At 40.8% G+C, this 15297-nt stretch overlaps 1 protein-coding gene across 9 annotated transcripts in view; it reads right to left on the bottom strand.

Annotated features, from left to right (window-relative positions):
• ABCC5 (ATP binding cassette subfamily C member 5) overlaps positions 1-15297 on the bottom strand; it is a 67938-nt gene that overhangs the window by 29830 nt on the left and 22811 nt on the right. For 7 of the 9 annotated variants that reach the window (XM_066325887.1, XM_066325877.1, XM_066325881.1 and 4 more), the window contains 15 exons: positions 14659-14766; positions 12532-12882; positions 10962-11033; positions 10706-10830; positions 10033-10105; positions 9337-9540; positions 8523-8666; positions 6711-6816; positions 5845-6029; positions 4693-4839; positions 4237-4366; positions 3550-3703; positions 3307-3435; positions 2775-2961; positions 1723-1812 (listed from right to left, as the gene is read on the bottom strand). In XM_066325887.1, coding sequence (XP_066181984.1) covers positions 1723-1812; positions 2775-2961; positions 3307-3435; positions 3550-3703; positions 4237-4366; positions 4693-4839; positions 5845-6029; positions 6711-6816; positions 8523-8666; positions 9337-9540; positions 10033-10105; positions 10706-10830; positions 10962-11033; positions 12532-12882; positions 14659-14766 — 2205 coding nt within the window. Of the gene's footprint in view, positions 1-1722; positions 1813-2774; positions 2962-3306; positions 3436-3549; positions 3704-4236; positions 4367-4692; positions 4840-5844; positions 6030-6702; positions 6817-8522; positions 8667-9336; positions 9541-10032; positions 10106-10705; positions 10831-10961; positions 11034-12531; positions 12883-14658; positions 14767-15297 lie in introns of those variants that run through there. The other 2 variants (XM_066325886.1, XM_066325885.1) reach the window with 2 other exon arrangements.

Below are 15297 nucleotides of genomic sequence, written 5' to 3'. Positions count from 1 at the left end.
CCAGCCTGCTCACTTTGGCTATTTCACTCTGCCCCTTATTGAGCAGTTCATAGATGGAACAGAAAAGCAGAATCTCTGAAAGGTTCTTCAAATAAAAGGCTTTATAGCATGTTCAGTGTGAAGTCAAGGTCACTTTCTCATATTTGGCACAAGCACTCTCCAAGAATGGCAGCAATCCTGTCATGGAACTCACCTCATTTAACTTTACCAGGCCATGACAACTCCTTTATAGTCTCTACAAAGAGAGATTTCTACAAATGCTATAAAACAGCATTCCTGGAGAGTGATTTTTCTCATTCTAATATAAATACTTGGAACAGGTAATAAATTGCTTTCTAGAGACACCCATTTCCTACACTGACCATTAAGAGATCCCACAGGGATGTCATTTGTGGACACCTGCAACATCTAGTCAGAGGCAGATGAATTGTACACCAGGGGTTTGAGAGAAAAACAGCTATCTGCTATGACAGTGCTCCAATTCTTTGAGCTTGGTGCTCAAAACAGCAAACTTGAGTCCCCACTGAAAAGAGCCAAGCCTGGGCCTTGGTAAGACCCAGGACTTGAATGGTGTTTCACTGGCCACCCACTCCTCAACTTCAGCTTCAAACTAGCTTTAAAGTTTCATAAATGGTGGTCTAAAGGTCAAAAGGTTTTAAAAATCACATAGTGCTGCTTAATAGCAATACAGAATGAGAGACATAACTTTAAAAAAAAACCCAAACACCAGCCTACAACTGCAGGTTTTGCCACTAAGGGCCTGACTGTGATAAACCCATCTCAGCCCAATGAGAGATACAATATTTGGCATAGTTGCCAACTTGTGTGGTCACCAAGTTTTCCATATGAAGGAATTTTCTACTTTGATGCCTCCAGAGAATTTATTTAACTGGGGAGTAGACAGGTTTGTTTTTTTTTTCTTCTGTTTCTTAGCCTGTGGAATAAATCCACGGGCTTTTTAAAAAAGCTACAAATATCAACTACTAAGTAGCCCAGATTTATTTATCAAATAAATATATGAATTTCCCTCTGAGGTTCATGGGGAACATTAAATGGAAAAGCCTTTCACCTCACACACCAGACCCAGTAGGAGGCTTTCTCCTGGCTACACTTTCCCCACTGACCTATGCCCAGTTCTGCACACACAAATCCCACTTAAAAAGAAAGGGCTACAGATAATCAGAGCAGCTTGCTAAGCATTTAGCCTGGCACATTTATCATGTTCAGTTGAGCACATTTCTCATGGTTACAGTAAGAACATTCCCTTGACTTTTCAAGCATATGTTATGTAAGACAGCTGTGGAAAAGTAGGCTTATTAGGATGGATTTACAAGTGGAATTACTTGTAGATGAAATAACAAACAGTTATCTGTGTTTAAATGAAGGATGCCAGAACACCATCCTTTTGCTGTAAAATAGTTTTGAATCCCCAAGTTACTCCTTTCACACACTCTACTCTTTACTGTGAGTGTCAGCAAACTTCCAATAGCCTTACATAAATCCAGCAATGACTCTAAGTTTAGTTACCAACCAGCTCTGGGGCCATTCAGCTCCCTAGTGCTGATACACGTGCTTCACAAAACAAACTCACTCTGCAGTGTTACAGCACATGCTTTAGTGCCTTTCCAAGAGCAGGGACATATATTCTGTACTAAGGCTGAGGCCAGCAATGTAACAAACACAAAATTTCATAACAGGCAGGCGAATGCATTACAATCCTACCTTGATATAGTGGTCAATCCTCTCAACTGAGGTGAAACGAGCTTCTGTCTCTGAAGCCAGTCTGACTGTAAACTGGAATAACCCTGTTAACTGAAGGAGTAAAAAAAAAACTTTAGAACTGTGACTTGTAATTGAATTAAGAGATTAATGTGGCCAGCAGGATCAGGGCAGTGACTGTACTTGGGGCTGGTGAGGTCACACCTCAAACCTTCTGCTCAGTTTTGGGTCCCTCACTGCAACAGAGATATTGAGGTGCTGGAGAATGTTCAGAGAAGGGCAACAGATCTGGGAAAGGGTCTGGAGTCCTGTGAGGAGCAGCTGAGGGAGGTGGAGAGGCTTAGCCTGGAGAAGAGGAAGCTCAGAGGGATCTCACTCTATAACTCCCTGAAAGGAGAGTGTAGCCAGGTGATGTTTGTTCTCTTCTCCCACTTAACAAGCAATAGGACAAGAGGAAACAACTTCAAGTTGTGCCAGGGGAGGTTTAGATTGGATGTTAGGAATATTTCTTCATGAAAAGAGTTACCAAGCACTGAAACAGACTGCCCAGGGGAGTGGAGTCACCATCCCTGGAGGTATTTAAAAGTCGTGTAGATGTGGTGCTTGGGGACGTGGTTTAGTGGTGCGTTTGGCATTGCTGACGTAATAACTGGACTCAAATGACCTTACTGGTGTTTTCCAACCTAAATAACTCCACGATATTTGACACTCTTAACACTGAGCACCATATAACTAAAGTATTCAAGGCAAGCTAATTAAATAGTATACTTTAAAATCACCATAATTTATGAATCCCCTGAGAAACCAGCAGCTTAGAAACGTTTCCCAAGAGAAGAGCTTTAAGTATGCGGCGTCTAAACTCTTTAATTTCACCTCGGCGCCACAAGGAGGCAGAAGAGGCCCAACAGCAGCTCCAACACTAGTGCTTAGCGCCCCTGCAGCTCCTCAAGAGCCCGGCAGCTCCTCAAGAGCCAGTGCTGGATACTGTTTGCTCACCAGCAATATCTACATTAAAAGAGAAATTGAGCATTACAGTATGTGACCTGTAAACTCACCTGCACAGCGTATGAGATGGCCAGCCCAGCATAGGCAGGAGGGATCTGGCCATGCATCAGGACAATCATAAGGCCAGTGGTTGTGATCAGAGCAATGCTGATAATGTCCAGGCGCACAGCCAGCCAGCGCATGGCACAGCTGAAAAGGTAAAACGGAGCCTGGTTGTCATCCAGCAGCTCCTGGTACCTGAAACCAACACAGCAAAGGTTAGACTCCATGAGCCTAATGTTCTACAAAATCAGACCTATTCAAACCCCTGTTCCAGTATCAGGATTCAGGGTGGGAAGACTCATCACTAAACATGTCTCAAACCAAAACACAATGGCACTGTTTGCAAACTTTTTCCACCACTGCTCTTCCCAGTTTTCCCTTACCCTTCCTTCTGTTCACCCAACTTTTTTCCCCAGAAAACTAACTTTCAGTCATAGAACCAATGATCTATCAGACCCCAGTAATAATTCCTTCTGAATGCCAGAAGCTGTTGCATTCAGCTTTGTGCTCCACTGTTCCTAGATGGATATCTAGACTGACCTGTGCAGAAATTCCTGTCCTTTGTGGTAGGCATGGATTGTGGAGAGACCCTGGATGCTAGATGTAATGTGAGACAAGAATGGAGACTGTGTGATGTTGTCCAGACGCTTGAGCTCTCGAATAAAGACTCTGCAAGGAAGGAAGCACTTTGAGTTTCATGCAGAACCACCATATGCCAACCACTATGTTGTATTTGAGGGTCAAAGTACCTGTACTTTTAGCCAAAGCAGCTGGTGCACTTACCTAGACACAACATGCAGAACTGTGAACAGGACAATGAGGGGCCCCACTGCCACCAGGAACCAGGGGAAAACCCCAGAAATCACCCCCACACAGAAGAACACAAGGATGACGTTCTGGATGAACATTTCCGCTTGAAACGGCAAACGAACGTCAACTGGTCAAATGGAAGAAAAAGAAGATTTTGAGTACAGAAAACTAAAACAACCTATAGAAATTAACTCAGTGCAGCTGTACATCAGTAACAAAGAGAGTGATTTCTCTCTGTTAATTCAAATTTAAAATGTACATTTTCATTGGGATGTTTTTACCTTGAGTTGCTGGCAGTCTAATTATTCCCATTTGCAGAATAGCACTGATGGAACTCTGACCTAATTACCACCTCTGCTGCACATCAGCTTCACTCTGATGCTTAAAGTTGCCCCTGCATTAACTGCTGAGAGCCCATATGCAGCCGAGGGGTACAACAGCAGCAGCACATTTCCTTTGTAAATGAATGATCATGCCTGAGCAATCAGCTGCCTTCTAGAATCATAACCCAGGTACATCCCAACCCCTGCTTTGTTTACTCTAAGTGCACACTTGGCAACAAACATAGGGTACAATCACCCCAACAGCAGACTAGAGAGTATTCAGGACTTAACTGGGAGGTCTGAGTATGGGATTTACAGGGCACAGAGTGAGAGATACCTTCATCCATGTCTTTGGAAAACCTGTTGAGGATCCTCCCAGTGGGTGTAGTGTCAAAGAACTTCATGGGGCTACGCAGAATCCGTCGGAAGAGCTCGTCATGGAGCCTTGAGGATGCTCTGAGAGTTCCCTGACAATGCAGAAAACATTGCAGGGTTACAAAGCAGTGTCTGTGTTCCTGCCACTGCTTCTCCTCTGGCACCCAAGTATTCTAGTCTGTTTCTCTCTCCAACCGTAAGAGGTTTTTTACTGCATTCTGCACTTCCAGCTAATGGAGGAAGCTATTCATGTGGGCAGAAATTTAGCAGAAACATGGGGCAGCCTCAGGAGCTGGCCATGAAAACACTACAATCCATGACTGACTCTGGTTCAAAAGGATCTCTTGGGAGATGACTAAACTACAGTGACAGCAATTTGCAGAAGTAGGAGGAGACAAACACCAGCACTGGCACATACCTTTACAAAGACCACACCACGAACAGCTTTCAGGATCAACATAACTGCCATAGACAGTGCATAGATGCCAGCATAGTAATGCATGTGAGGGTTATCTTTCATACTGTTGCTTATGACAGTCTCATTTCCCAAAGTCACAGTGGTGTTCTGCAGAAAATTCAAGATTTCAGAGGTTGGTTAAGACAAGGATGAAGCATGTAGATATTACGTGTGGCAAAATTTAACTGCCTTGTGTCTTCTCCCACTATATTTGATATTTCTTCTTTAAAGTACTTCAGTGACCATTGAATACTTCAGAAACATTTCCCCAGCAAAGATGCTTGACTTGAAGATTTGTAGCCATTGATCTTTTTCCTACAATATCTTTCAAAATACTACCACAACGCCTATTTCATTTGATTCATAATCTCTCATTTCATGCTTATTTCTCGTGTTCTTCTGAACAATGTCAGATACTTGCATGCCACCACACAGCCATATTCACCTTGGCTAGATCTCTCTATCAAACACTGTTGTTATTTCTGCAATAAATTCTTTACTATCACACCGTTACACATTCTCATTCTCTCTTATTTTTGATCTTTAAGTATCTTTAAGGACCTCACTGCTGATTCTAATATTGCTGGCCATCTGCACTTCATTATTTCATCTCTGAGATTAGTAGCTTTCTCTCTTTGCCCCCACAAAAACCTCTTACAGTTATATTTGGATTTTTAAATGCAACAAGACTGGCAATCAAAGCCCTGAAAGTGGGAAAAAGCCCAAACCACCCCAGATCATCAGAATCTTCAAAGCAATTTCCAAGTCATTTGACTCAAAGCCATATTTTAACAAAAATTATCCTGTTAGGTATAAGATCACATTTAAGCAAAAAACCACACTAAAATTAGCTTGTTGGCTCCTTTCATATTTCACTTCCTTTTCTTACAGTAACCAAGAAAAGGAACAAGAGGACAGTGTTAAACCACATAAATTATTATATCTATCTTACCACTGGAGCTCTCTTATTCTTGGAGACGAACTCCCTAGTGAGTCTTACAACTTATTTAAATTAGGGAACACCATTTGGTCTCGCAGGACTGCTTGGGATTAGTCTAGCAGAGCAAACCCCCAGCCCTTTAGACACAAGAGTAAAAAAGCTATTTAACTTACTCCACTGCCTTGCTTGATCCAGAAACTCAGCCACCAGTTGCTAAAAGCTGTGCTGCCCACATTCAGCACAAACAGTGCCATGATGATGAGGAATGCAAAGGGGCCTCCAGCTGCCTGAATGTAGACACCATAAACAGACCAGGGGACAGAGCCTTTGCCTTTCTCTTCCAACTGGACCAACTGCCCTGTGAAACAACAGAGGATTAAGAGGGAATGAGGAAACAAAAGCTCTTCCATGAAACTCCTACAAATTTGAGAATGCACACAAAATTAGTCTTTCAAACTGTGCAGAATACTTTCAAAAACACACACTTCATGCTTAGAACTCAGTGGTTCTAACAGCTTTTCAAAGTCACATTTCTTCTGCAGAATCATTTAAGTCATGGTACTGCTGAAAAAGCCTCATCAGTAGAGACTTAAATGTTAAGCTGGGATTGGCCTCACTATTGCTTTTTAAACCGTGACGTTCAAAGCTAACATTAAACAGAATTACAGAAGTCAAACCTTCCCTTCAGCCATAAATGCCATGTCCTGCCCTGGACTGAGTGCCAAGCTGTACACATGGCCCTCTTAGGACAGGAGGGAGAGGTGGTGTGGGAGACAAGGCAGTACCAGCTCCTTTGTGCTGATGGCATCTGACCAACAGTAGCTTGACTGAACTTAAAAACATTGTACAGGCACCCATACTTAATGAATTAATGAATGTTCTTTGCCCACTGCATCCTGCATCCTACCAACCACACTAAGTGATTAGGATTGAGACAGCTTCCAAAACCTTAGAGGTACATTAACAATATACTTTGAACCACATGTTTTGATCTTATTGGAGTACAAAATTACAGCCAGAAATTTGATTACATAGTTACCCTCCTCTTCCTTCTTTACAACTTTCTCCTTCTTCACAGACCCTGTTTTAGTACTTTTATCCTGGGGCCTTTTCAGTGAATTGTTTGTGTTCTTCTTTATATTAATCTGCAGGAAAACAATGACAACAGATGGGAGTAGTTGGCTTTGACATTTTCATATCTAAACACAAACTTTCACTTATCTGCAACCTAAGGACAAAGGCTTGCAATAGCTCAGCATTCATGTCAGAGAGGATATTAACCTCACATTCATTACAGATGATTGACAACTCTGATGGAATAAATTCTCCTTCTCTATTAATCTGAACTACTACCAACATGTACAGGTAGAATGCAAGGTTAATTTCTAGAATCAGTGAAATTATGAGTGTACAGGGGAGAGGAATGATAGCCCTACTACTGCAAGAAAGATATAATCTCCCTAGCTCTTGTAAAAATAACTCACAATTTTTTAAAGAAGCTTTTTCCCCCAAGCAGCCTAGCACTTACAGACATTCCATGAGAGCTTTCTTAAAGAAAGTCAGATTAACTTGATCTTCCAGAAATCCAATATCCAAACACTAAAGTGCACACACAAGCACTGCTCTAAACCCAGCCATCTTCCTGTAATTGGGAGTTAGTGCCTGTTTGGAGTCAGCCTACATGGACTGAAACCCCTTACACACCATGTTCAGGGTTGCCCTCCCACACTTCACACAAGATCAAACCACAGAGTCCAACTGATCATCCATTTACTCTTATCCCATAGGGAATGCAATTTAATGGTCCTTCCATGAGCTAATGTTTACAGTGACATTGAAGGTCAGCCAAGCATGAAGACTCTTGTTCACTATCACTATATTAGTCTTAAAATGGCAGAACCATAATCTTCATGCCTCAAAGAATATGCAGAGCAATGCATTATATCCTTTTGCTTCTTTCACAAACATCTCCCAGGCAAATGTGTCACCAAGCTCCTTCTATATCTGTAATTCTTATAATGCTTCTTTCTCAGAAATGTTTTGTTTCAAATGTCTTGTGAGTAAGGAGCCTCTCATCTCTTAAAAAATAAACTACTGATGTACTTTTAATCTTTTCTAAGAGAAAATGCACACAAAATGTAGACAAATAAGTTATTATAAAACAAAATGCAAAGATCCTTACTCCAGATATTAACTTCAGGAAACAAATACCCAAAAGGTGGAAAAAATTAAATTGCTGAAATTTTAGATGATGTTGTACTGAATGGTTCTTGTTATTTTCTAGATTTACAATTTTTGCACCAACTGAAATACTAGAGCACATATTCAAGTTTGCATTTACAGACTTTTTCCATAACAGAATTAGTGTCAAGGCAAAACATTTTTCTCAAACTCCCCCAAAACACTGCATTTTCAGTTATGATTCCAAAATACTGTCACATCTAATGTCTGACAAGTTGTGTCACACCTGCTGTGCCTCAGTCACACTCCACTGAAAAAGCAGCAACAAGGTTGTTGAAGACAAAGGTTGTTGAAGATCTGTGCTAATTTGGAGGTAAACTGAGGTGTGTACAGCAAGAGAGACAAACTTCCTGCTCTGAGCACCACCAGGGGAGACACTATAATATTTTCATGATTAACTCATGAGCTCATTGGCAGAGTCCTCTCTAGCACACATTCCATAAAAACAAACTGTGACACAGTGCCAATGAAGCACAGATTATTCTATAGAAAATCTATTGGTCAAATCAACCCATGAAAATGTGTGAAGCTCTTTTCCAGGCTTTCAACAAGATCACTTGGTTCACCTCAGAATAGTCAAGAGTCAGAGCACTTTAAAATAAACAAGTACCTCAATATGTGGTGTTTCTCCCAGCTGTAGGCTATTAAAAATAGTTGCATAATCCCCATTTAAATTCATCAGCTCCTCGTGACTGCCACGCTCAGTAATGCAGCCTTCTTTCATGAAGATCACTTCATCACAGTCAACAAGATACTGGGGAAAGTGGCAGTAAGAACAAGTCTCTATCACGACATTCAACAACCAAACACTCCCACACAACCCTTCTCAGTAGCTTGTAGACACTGGCACACAGCACACCTATTCCCACATAAGAGACAGCTGGTTTTCAGAGGTCCTCCTCAGACTAGAGCACCATGATTACTCACACTACACAAATAAAATGGTTTTGTGCCCTGTCAAAACCAATCTCTTCTGCAAGACATGATTCAGGATACTTAAACATTGCAAATACTGACTGACTAAGCAGTAATATTTCTATGCATAGAAGATGGCAAAAAAAATCTCAGGTACATCAATTCTGATTTACTGACACCAAATATAACTGCTTTCTGCTGTGATGAAATAGCTTTATAGGAAGTTAACAAAAATATTTTTCAACAGGATATTTACTTCTCTGGTAAATTTTCTTTAGCCAAGTGTTACCAGTCCCAATCAGACACCAAGCAGCACTGGTACCAAATAATTAAACTGTGCTCAGTGCATATTTGCAAATCTAGTTTATATATGTAAACCACACGTTCAATACACAGACAGGGTTGTCCTGTCACAGGTCAGGGCACAGAAATTTCCAGTATGGAAAGGCAACTGACTGACAAACCATTTCAAGAAAGTCCAAGAAAGAAAGTTATGAGAGATTCAGTACCTGAAGCTGATGCGTGATGAAAAGGACAGTCTTTGACTTCAGGTGCTTCCTTATTGCACTGTTAAAAATGTGATTTCCCACATGAGCATCTAAGGCACTAAGGGGGTCATCGAGGATGTAAATGTCCCTGTCACTGTACAGGGCTCGAGCCAGGCTGATTCTCTGACGCTGTCCCCCACTCAGGTTAGCCCCTCGTTCACCAATCTGCAGAGACACACACATATTATTTTATTTCTTCAGCACCATAGGTGACCAGAATAAAGCAGACCATAACACTTATTTTTATATATTCATATAAATATACTCCACCATAACATTTTGTATTAATAATGTCCACTTTGTGGCACATTATACCTTCAAACTCGAAGTTAATATGCTTGAAACGTGGCAGTACTTCCTTTGTTTGTTTTACCTTTTATGAATTAACATAGCCATTGTTTTCTTAGCTATTTTAAATCAAGTTCAGTTAGGTCCTGGTTAAGGCAGCTAAATTCACAACACAATAAAAAAATTCCCAAACAGTCAACATCTGATTAAAACCAGGGTACAACTCTTAACAGTCAAGGGCCCACTAAGCTCAGCTCAAGTAAGTGCATTCAACAGTTTGGCTCATATGCACCCCCAACTCCAGTTTACCATGCCAAAACAAAACTCTTTTCTTCATCTATTAATCAGTTTATTATGAGCAAAACATACCTCTGTCAGGTCCCCATTTGGAAGGATGGCCAGGTCAGGCCTTAGACAGCAACCATTCAGCACAGTATTGTATCTGAAGAACAAGTAGATAAACAGTTAAAAACACTGATTTTCCTCACAATTATTTAGCTAGTACAGCACTGTATCATTTTCTACACTAATAGCAGATAGTCTAGCAGCCTAAAACAAATCATCTGCCTTGGATTCTCAGGAGAAAACAGAGTAATAATTAATCACCTACCTCTGAAACATTGTGAGGATAAAGAGACAATTTGTTTTTGGGGATAGTTGGCCAAGAGCCAAGGAAAGTCTCCCACTGGAGGGGGGCCATGGAAGATGTCAGTACATTGCACATAGCAGTTGTTGTGTTTGAAGAGGGCAAGGCCCAGACAGCAAGAGCAAATACCACTTTAGTGCTGCTCACAGCAGCTGCTAGTTTTAACCAGAGGATGAGGCCCAGCCTCACTGCAAGGAGCAGTAACAGGTACACTGACAGCCACCAGCCACAGGGCCACATGCAAGAGAGGCAGGATCCTAAATGGGACTTAGAAGAGACTTAGACTACAGAAGGGCATAGAGGCTTTATCTACAGTGTACTCTGCATTAAATTTTTCCCACACTCGGGCCAAGAATTACCAAGCTTTCACAAAAATCAGCAAGCAGTCCGACAAACCTTTCTTCATCATAGTCCTTGCCAAAGAGGATGTTGTCCCGGAGAGTGGCGTTGAGAATCCAGGCCTGCTGCGCCACGTACGCGAACGTCCCGCTTACTGCAATGCTCCCCTCCAACAGGGTCATCTGGAATTACAGACCAGCTGGGAGATTATGCTACCCCGTGTTCAGAGTAGACCTCATTCTACAGAGTACAAATAAGTGAAATAGGAGATGGGAAAGAGAAGAGCAAAAGTGCTCAACACAGGATTTCTCACCTGTCCTAAAATTGCTGAGATAAGTGAAGTTTTTCCGCTCCCCACACTGCCACAAATTCCAACAAGTTTTCCCTACAGAGAAAGGAAAAAATTAGGGTACTTATTTCTTACATTTTCATCCCTTTCAGAATTCAGGCTACCTTCAGTACCTCTGAGAGGACAGACAGGTGGATATGAATGACAGTTATCAGGATACATAACAGACAAAAAAAAGCAAGAGTCAGCATTTTAATGCTCAAATTGTATAGAGTGAATGCAATCCCACAGTGAAATAAAACTGTGAAATCAACTCTACAGGTAAAAATAAAGGTATTTGAAGATCAGCTTCCTTCTTACTAGGGATGAATGCTCAGATGATCAATTAACCAAAAGCACCAAGGCCTGACTGAACAGAATGCACCAAGATGCTTTTGAGAGTGATAAGGAAAGATATAAAGAGGAAAAGTCTGAAAGAAAAGAGAATTTAGCATATATGGGTCCAGTAAGACTCCTTGCCACTTAGACTCTATTTGCTGAAGAATATGTACCAAGAAAATACTAGAATTCAGTAATTTAGAAGAATTTTTCTGCAATATAATGGGTGGGTTAATACCCACATTAAACAATTAATTTACCAAAACTATTTTTTGTAAAAATAAATTTTTGTAAAAAATGTAAAGTGAACAGAAAAGGTGTATAGACACTTACTGAACACATTGCTGGCCTTCTCTTGATAGCACACATCTGAGACAAAACCAGCCTTTACATTTTCAAGTAACTGCACCCTTTTTGAGGCAATTTTTTCAGCTATATGCCTTCTCCTCCAGAGTTTAAAATATAGATTTTTTTTCTGTTTAATAAAGTTTGAACTCTCTCCCTCTATTTGTATAACAACACAAGACAATTTAACCATGAATATCTTCATAAATATATGGATCCTATTATTACTACATCCAACTACCAGACTGTAAAGCTTTCATATTTGTAGATAATGTCTTGTATTAAGTTCAATGCTCTTTCTTTGACATCTTACCTGCTTTTACCCATCTTGGAGCAATAGCTCCAAATGCTTCTATAATTCTTGAAAACCTGCATCCTACTGTACAAAAATTCTCAAGGAAGAAAATTGTACATTCTTCAATGAAAAGCACTGTTATGCTCCATTGGAACACCTAATCACCTGAAATGTTCACCAAGAGTACAGCTGAAACTCTGCAAAATTATCAAACCACTGCAGGAACACACTGTTCACCAGCACCTGGTAGCTGGTGCCCTGCAGATTCTCTGAGCTCAGTGGCTCACACACTGTCCTAGGAGCTGCAAACCCCTCAGCTGGATGTGAAAGCTATACAGCCTGCCCTTGTTTCACAGGCTGTTTGCAAAGACCTAGTTGCTAAAATGGCACAGCTGTTTACAGCAAGATCAGACACTGGATCCTGGATACTGCAGTTGCCATGGATATTACAGGAGTGCACAAAAGGAATATGCTCCATTTCATACAAAATGAAACAGCACACAGCTCTCTGTTCCAGGGGGCAGCTAAAATGAGACCTTTTAAAAGCTCAGATTTCCTCCTTTGATTTCTTCTTACCTTTTCTATCTCCAAGTCAATGTTGTACAGAGTCCTCTGAAGCCGAAGGTTAACCAAGTGGATGATCTTGTGCTCCTCTTCGGGGCTGTGATGGTCATCACTGTCCACTAGAAGATGGCCCCTCTGCTCTGCCAGCACAGCTTGCTGTCCCTCATTCTGTAGCTTCATTTTCTCTTTCTTGCTCTTGGTGACTTTCTTGTCTTTTTTCACTTTGGGGGTCAACTTTGGTGAGCTCTGGACGCTGGCGTGGGAGAAGTCCCAAGCCAAGGTAGCATTTTTCACCTCTATCGCGGTGTGAGGATTGGCTGGTTTTTTCTTTATCATATGAACCTCTTCCATTAGAAATAAACTCTGATAGGAGTTGTGAGAGAGGTGCAAAGATGAGACACCTGATCAAGACTGGGAGACAAGCCTACGGCACACTCACGCAGCAAAACACATCAGGCTATATAGTAGGAGGAAGCTGAAGAGCAAAAGGTAGCTCATTAGTGTAAACTAACTCCAGGTCTGCTAAGTGGCTGGGGCATTCCTGGATGTGGTGGAAGCACTTGGATACATTCGACTTTCACAGAACTGCAATACTCTGGATGTGGTATGACAGGGACTTCTTCCTTTGATGCTGTTTGCAACTGCAGCTCTGTATGTTCCAGATTAAAAACACATGAGCAGAACAACACAGGTTGGAAAGGAGAGGTCACTTGAGACAAAGTGACTGACTTGTCCTGTACACCAATTCATTATGGAAGGAAACAGAATGGCTTTTAAATTGAGCCTTTATCCATCAACTTTTCTGCTGGGAAGAAGTCACCTTGCACAAGCGTAGCTGATCTATATCGGGCTGCTTGGCAATAAGAAGTAAGCCATTAAGTCAACTGTATCATGTTTTCCACCACATCCATCAGTATTTATAATGAACAGATTAGGAAGACATTTTTCACATAGTTCAATTACATGATAAAATGTTTGCCGCTTACACAATTTGTTTTGAACCAAGTAGTCTTTTGTGATTAAAAATTCTCAATCCCCAGCCCTTTTCTTGCAATTGCTATGTCTGAATCACACATTCATAAGAAAGCTCATACTCATTTACAGAGCCAAAAAGTCAATTAAATTTTTATTGTGATGTCAGAGTATCCCCACCTTATGTTACACTTCCTACACAATTTATAGTCAAACTGGGAGGTAATTCAATTTCCTTTTCCTTCTCTTCCCTCCTAAAGAAAACTCCCTTTAGTGCACTTGGATTTAAGCAGGCTCATCTTAGGCTGACTCAGAAGATGAAGCATAATTGCTCAAAAGCAATGGAATCTCACCACTCTACAGATTCTGTTTTTCTCACACAGAATGCATTACACAGGCTCCATGTATTTGTCAATGCTTGTGAAAGCTTCTATTTGGAAAGTGCTATTTTCCATTTTGGAAATTTCCGTGATGTGTAAATACACTGTTATCTTCAAGAGACAAGACAAAGTAAAGGTCTCCCCTCTGAATTCATAAAGCAGACACAGTGTGTTCATCCTCCAAACCTCATGATGTGAGAAGATTGTTCATTATCAGGGTTTTACATTTTCTGCCATAGATATGTTTTGCCAGATCACAACCCCATTTTACTGATTTGGGGAATTTCAGTCACTTAATCAGGTCTGGAAATATAAAACCTCAGGCTTCTATGAGCAAAGATAAAACTCCACTGTTTTTTGTTAACCTGCTTTCTTAACACCTGATATTTTCAAAAGGTTTTGCTAATAAAACATAGAATTCCATTGTACATGTATAGCAGTCTTTTCATACAGATGTTCTTAAAATGGAGTTAAAAAATATTATACTGTAAGCCAGCAAGTCCTTCATTCTTATCTCTTCCTGTGGCCCACTTCAAAATCATAGAATTATTTGAATCAGTCTATTTTGCTTCTCACACTGGTATAAGTTTATTCTTAAACTGCTAATATTCCTTTACTACATTTGTATCTCCTGCAGAATCAAATAATCTGGAATGCTAAGTGTAAAGAAAAATAACTTCTCTGCCATTAAAATCATATTACCTTCCGAGTGTTCCCTTTGCATCTACTGAACACATACAACACTCCACACTTACAGTGAAAACTGTGAGGCCAAATGACTGCTTACCTTAAATCTGTCAACAGAAACAGATGCCTCAGACAGAGACTTCACTGAGAAGGGAGTTACTTTGAGAGCAAAAGTCATTGAGTTAAAGACAGTGACCACTGTGAAAGCCTAGAAACAACATAAGAAAAATAATCACATTTAGATGCAACATTCTAACAGCTCCAGCCTTCCAAAAGAAGAAAACAGCACAGCAGCAAGTCAAAACTAGAAAAGGCCCAGTCCAAGAACAACCATTTAAATATTCAACATATTCTCAAACAGCAGAAAACAGCAAATCTACACAACTCCTTCTCTAGTGCTTTTAACACACCAGGACAGACCTGTTCTATTTGTAGGTCTAACAAAAGCAGCAGCCAACAAATTCTGCATTAACCTACTAGGGAAGGCACAAATTCAAACCCTATTTTTAGACATTTGTGCTGTTTGCATCCAAGTACACTGCAAAACAAAAGCATCCAGTAATCCCCAATGCCCCATCCAAACAGCAAACAGGAGGACTTATTTACATTCAGTCCAAGACCTGTTCTGAGGAAGGTCAGCACAAAAGAGTACCAAGAGCCTTTTGTACCAAAAGAGTACACCTGCTGCTGTCACAGCCATCAGATGTTCACTTCTGTAACCGAGGATAGAGCACAGCCA

This window comes from Sylvia atricapilla, chromosome 10 (genome assembly GCF_009819655.1).
Source record: "Sylvia atricapilla isolate bSylAtr1 chromosome 10, bSylAtr1.pri, whole genome shotgun sequence".
NCBI classification, from domain to species: domain Eukaryota; kingdom Metazoa; phylum Chordata; class Aves; order Passeriformes; family Sylviidae; genus Sylvia; species Sylvia atricapilla.
This window is presented reverse-complemented; position numbering and strand designations above follow the sequence as displayed.